This window comes from Triticum aestivum, chromosome 5D, assembly GCF_018294505.1.
Source record: "Triticum aestivum cultivar Chinese Spring chromosome 5D, IWGSC CS RefSeq v2.1, whole genome shotgun sequence".
In the NCBI taxonomy this organism is placed as follows: domain Eukaryota; kingdom Viridiplantae; phylum Streptophyta; class Magnoliopsida; order Poales; family Poaceae; genus Triticum; species Triticum aestivum.
In genome coordinates this window covers 370894527-370898949 of record NC_057808.1, presented here as the reverse complement: position 1 = coordinate 370898949, position 4423 = coordinate 370894527, and the positions used below count along the sequence as shown (strand labels likewise).

The 4423-nt window shown below is 43.7% G+C and overlaps 1 protein-coding gene across 1 annotated transcript; it reads right to left on the bottom strand.

Annotated features, from left to right (window-relative positions):
- On the bottom strand, nt 1–3957 carry LOC123121841 (F-box protein At3g07870). Its single transcript, XM_044541913.1, has 6 exons — nt 3683–3957; nt 1591–2945; nt 1379–1501; nt 1135–1227; nt 1004–1036; nt 1–380 (listed from the first exon to the last, which is right to left on the bottom strand). The coding sequence occupies exons 2-6, from the start codon at nt 2896–2898 to the stop codon at nt 309–311; spliced, it is 1629 nt and encodes a 542-aa protein (XP_044397848.1). The 5' UTR covers nt 2899–2945; nt 3683–3957; the 3' UTR covers nt 1–308.
- Nucleotides 3958–4423: the final 466 nt, after the last annotated feature.

Here is a 4423-nt window from a genome sequence, read left to right as displayed (position 1 = left end):
TTTTTAAACATGGCAAAGTGCTTAAAATCTATTCATAAAATGAACCACTGTTTCTGTTCGAGGTAAGGAGCAATGTTCCAGTCGGATCTCTAGGGCCAAGCAGCATTGCGCCCTCGACATTTGTAGAAACCACAAACTTGAAGTGCAATGCAATGACAAGCAACCGATGGAGCAAGAGGCCGAATCGGTGCGCGAACAATGGTTGCGCATGTCCAATCCAAGGGAGCAAGAGTCTCCTTGTAGAAGTTGCAGAATCTCTCAGGAAGGAACAGAGGCAATTGGTAAGAACTGCCCCAGGAAAGCCAGGTTCAATGCTGAAGGCTCCCTTGTTCCTCCTTGTCAGGACTGTCACTGGAAGAGGCGCCAGCAACTGACGCATCCTGCCAAAAGTGAACGTGGATCAGGATATCAAAACCAGAACAATACAGATTAAAACAAAATTTTGTAGTGGATGATAAAAATAATCTTCTTGGCTACTACTCACAAAGTTCTTTGTTTCAGAACTCCATTCTTGTAACTTAATCTGCTGTTCATAGGTATATGGAATAGATCAATCTATCATGCCTCACTTATATATAGTTACTTATGCACAACAACAACAACAACTCTCTTATAGTTACTTATGAACAACAACAACAAAGCTCTTGTCTCATGCAAGTTGGGGTAGGCTAGAGATGAACCCAACAGAAACATCTGAATAGTTACTTATGCACCATCAATGTAAGATATTTCAGTGCTCGATTAGCACAAGCACAAGTGCACAACTATGCTCACTGCTCAGCATGTACAAAGTATTCCATCAAACAATGAAACTCGAAATGCATGCAAGAAAATAGATAGACAGTAGGCTAAGTTGCTTATTTCTGAAGATAAGTTAATAGGCATCGTAACTACAGCAAATGAGACCAGCAGGCCAGAACAGAAACGAGAACTGGAAGGTTGTTGCTGAAAACATGGATAATTTAGAAGTCAAGTAAGAACCAATCAACCAATGCAAATTCACCTGATCCAACATATCCTGTGCCTGCTCCACAACCTATAGGAAGGACAACTTTGTCAAATGTGGCATATTTCACCAACAGTAGTAAATAATGTTAGTACATCAACAAATGTGAGCACACTAACACACTGTACCTTCATCATGTCTTCCGTCTTACTTAAACGAACCTCTAACTTCTGCTGGGCCTGACTGTACCCCACCCAATTAAGCCTCCTGATGGACCTTAGCTATTGGACACTTGCAAGACACTTGTTAACACAGTAGTTACAATGCACTTAAAATATTATCATGCATTTGACCTAAATAATTATAAACGTTTTGAACTAACATGTGAAAAGTGTGGTAACATACAAGCTATCATTTCAGTAAAAAAATTACCTGATCTGGATTATCTGGTTTGTGCTGCAACACCTGTTTGAGTTCCGTGAGTACATGTTCTGCTATGTTATGTTGCTTATCCTTCAAAAACTGGCACCTTTTCCCCATTGTTTCTGCGACTTCCTACAAAATAGCAAACTAGCAGTTTGTCAAATCTTAAAATGATAATTAATATTCATCAAGGCCTAATAATAACAGTCTGGCCAACATACAAGTAAGTGGTGCTCAAATTTGTGCATCCGGCACTGCAAATCCGCTAACTTGCTAAGCCTACGCTTCCATGTCTCCCACTTCTTCAACTGCCAGCCTTCCAACTGTTTTGGTCTACGTACAATGCCAGCCTTCTTGTATACATCTAAACGTACAAGTGACTTCACACATATGTAGGATTGCATGTTGTACGGCTTGCGGGGGCTGAAATCTAAGAGGTTTACCCCCTTACACAGGTTAACATCACAGTTCTCGCCGAACAACTCATACGCATATACGTTATCGCTGCAAAGTTGTGCAAGGATCCTATCCCTGTGAACAAAATGTGGACCTGGAATGTAATTTGGTGGGTTCTTAATATTGTATTTCTGGCTCCACCTTTGTTGCTCTACCGTGTTGTCGAGTGTCCAGATCTGCAGCTCACCAGCAAGAGCTTTGGGACCATAACGACTTGTTTGAGCAGTTACTATACATATTTTCCCATCTATATCTCTGATCCAGAACTTGCGAGGACCAAAATAATCATGATCTTCACACGCTGCTGGCAGTTGAATCATTGCAAAACTTTCTTCCCAGAGATCAAAGGACATAACTGCATGCTGCCAGCTAGATAACATTTCTTCAGTCAACCAATACATTTTGCCATCAACATTGACAACTCCAGAGTTTCTTACACTGATCAAGCTAAGAGCTTCTGGAGTTCGGATATCTTTCCATTTCTCATCACCAAGCGTGTAAACTTGAATGGTGCTGAACCTGTCTTTATTATGGGGGCGACCCTCAACACAATCACCAAGGAAGTGTGTAATCTTGTATTCTTTTGTCACAGGATGAAATGCAAAGCTGTAGAAAGAGAAGTGATCACCCTTCACATTCTTCGCAGGTTTCTCAAGATGTAGACATTCACCAGTTGCAAGGTTAGCTACCTTAATAGTTGATGTCTTTGTGTATAAGCCAAGGAGTCCATTGCATGAACCAAAAAGGAAATCATCAGGCCCAATCACTGGCACCGCACATGTCGATGGCGACCAGGCTTCGTCAATTAGGATAGCATCACTAGGGTAGGGCTCGCCTGAGACCGACTCTTGCTGGAAGAACAGAAGGACATCTCGGGGCGCACACTGAAGGTGTGATACGACAAACTGTGGATCACGGATGAAGTTGTGCCAGTGCTTGCAGACACTGACACACCTCAACAAAGTGCTCACTGGAAGCCTCAAAAATATCCGCTCAATGAGGTCCTCTGGGAGACAGTTTATAATGCATTCGTCATTTCTTTGCTTCTTTGATTTGATTTCCTCAGAAGCCATAGTAAGAAAAATCTAGGCTCCCAGGGAAACCTAGGCAGCGAATCCTTCTGCAAACAGACATAGAAAGAAAAGGCCAAACTGTGTAAAGATTATGATTAAACTAAGAGTAATATGCTGGCAAGTGACATGAAGTCTAGGTAAAGTTTAACAGATGTTTAAGTTTATCTACTGAGAATGGGTAAATAAGGAAATAAGCAGCGGACCTGTAGCAGATATGGAGCCTTGTGTGGCCATTGACTAAATAATCATAAGCAAATCAATATGCATATGATGCCTAAAATGTTGGAAAACAAATCTAGTTTAAAACTGAAGGCATGGTCAAGTGGACATATCAAGATGCAGATGAAATACAGGGTGAGTACTACACCACTACAAAACGCCCTGAATGACTCTGCGCAGCAGAATGTGTGCACGAGCGCAACAACCACGCAACTTACAAATAGTTTACACTGAACATTGGACAGAACAAGCAAACGGTGCATTTGGCATTGGGAAAGACCGTGCGAATCCGGATCAACGAGCCAAAACTGCATCAGCGACAAAGAGAACCGGCTGTGTACAGCTATTTCTGCTCCGTTTGTAAGTTTCAGTGGCTACGGTGGACAGCAATCTCTGCACCATTTGTACGATTCAGTGACTACGGTAACATGCAGATGTCTAAACAGAGGGCAACATAATGGTACCGTGAACCAGTTGATTCCGAGACATGTTTTCTACAGTACTTCTAATCTCTACCTCTGCGCAGCCATGTGAGGGCAGAGAAAAAAAGGAGGCCCGAGCTTACCGCCACCGCGTCGACCTGCACGCCGCCGAGAACCCAAAGACCACCTCGCCTCCCCTCCCCTCCCTCGAGCACGCGAGTCGAGTCGCGCGGCCTCGCTTCGCCGGCGGAGGCTCGTCTCCCGTCGCAACCGCAGCCGCACCGCACCGCACGGGCGGTCTGTGTCTAGGGTTAGAGCGGGGAAATGGAGATTGGGGATTTTGAGGATTCGCGGTTCGCGCACCACAAATCGATTTTTACCTGCCGCGCGGTCGGGTCGGGCGGGCACCCAGCAAAGCGAAAGCGAGCGCGGCCCAGCACCAAGCAAAGGAACAAGAGACAGCTCCAACCCCAAAATGCCTCAAAAAAAAAACTCCAACCCCAGAAAAACTTGGGATTTTTCTGTGTGGAAATTTGATACAGTACTTTTTTAAGCTTAATTTGATACAGTATTGGAATGCCATAGCTCGAAAGCTTCTCAGCTGAGAATTCAGAAGCTCTGAGCTTCCTTTTTTTTAGCCTGAACCTACTTGAAACGTGTGCTTCCAGCCGTACCCGCCACTGCTCAGACAATATTATGTGTCTTTTTTTAGAAAAGCGCGCACACACACAAAATTACTGCGAGAAAACAGCCTCTGTAAGTCAAGATCCCACCATATACTGCATTACTCTTGTCCATATAAACTCCAACTCAAAAAGCAGAAAATGATCTCGCGACTAAAAATGATACTAGGTGTAATGCATGCTCTAGAGACGATCAGATGG

Bases quoted from the DNA above. Each gene is read 5' to 3' on its own strand.
- LOC123121841 (XM_044541913.1), bottom strand. From the start codon at position 2,898: ATGGCTTCTGAGGAAATCAAATCAAAGAAGCAAAGAAATGACGAATGC. The intron at 1,502-1,590 runs GTATGTTGGCCA...GCTATTTTGTAG, and splicing joins AATTTGAGCACCACTTACTT to GAAGTCGCAGAAACAATGGG. The intron at 1,228-1,378 runs GTAATTTTTTTA...AGTGTCCAATAG, and splicing joins AACCAGATAATCCAGATCAG to CTAAGGTCCATCAGGAGGCT.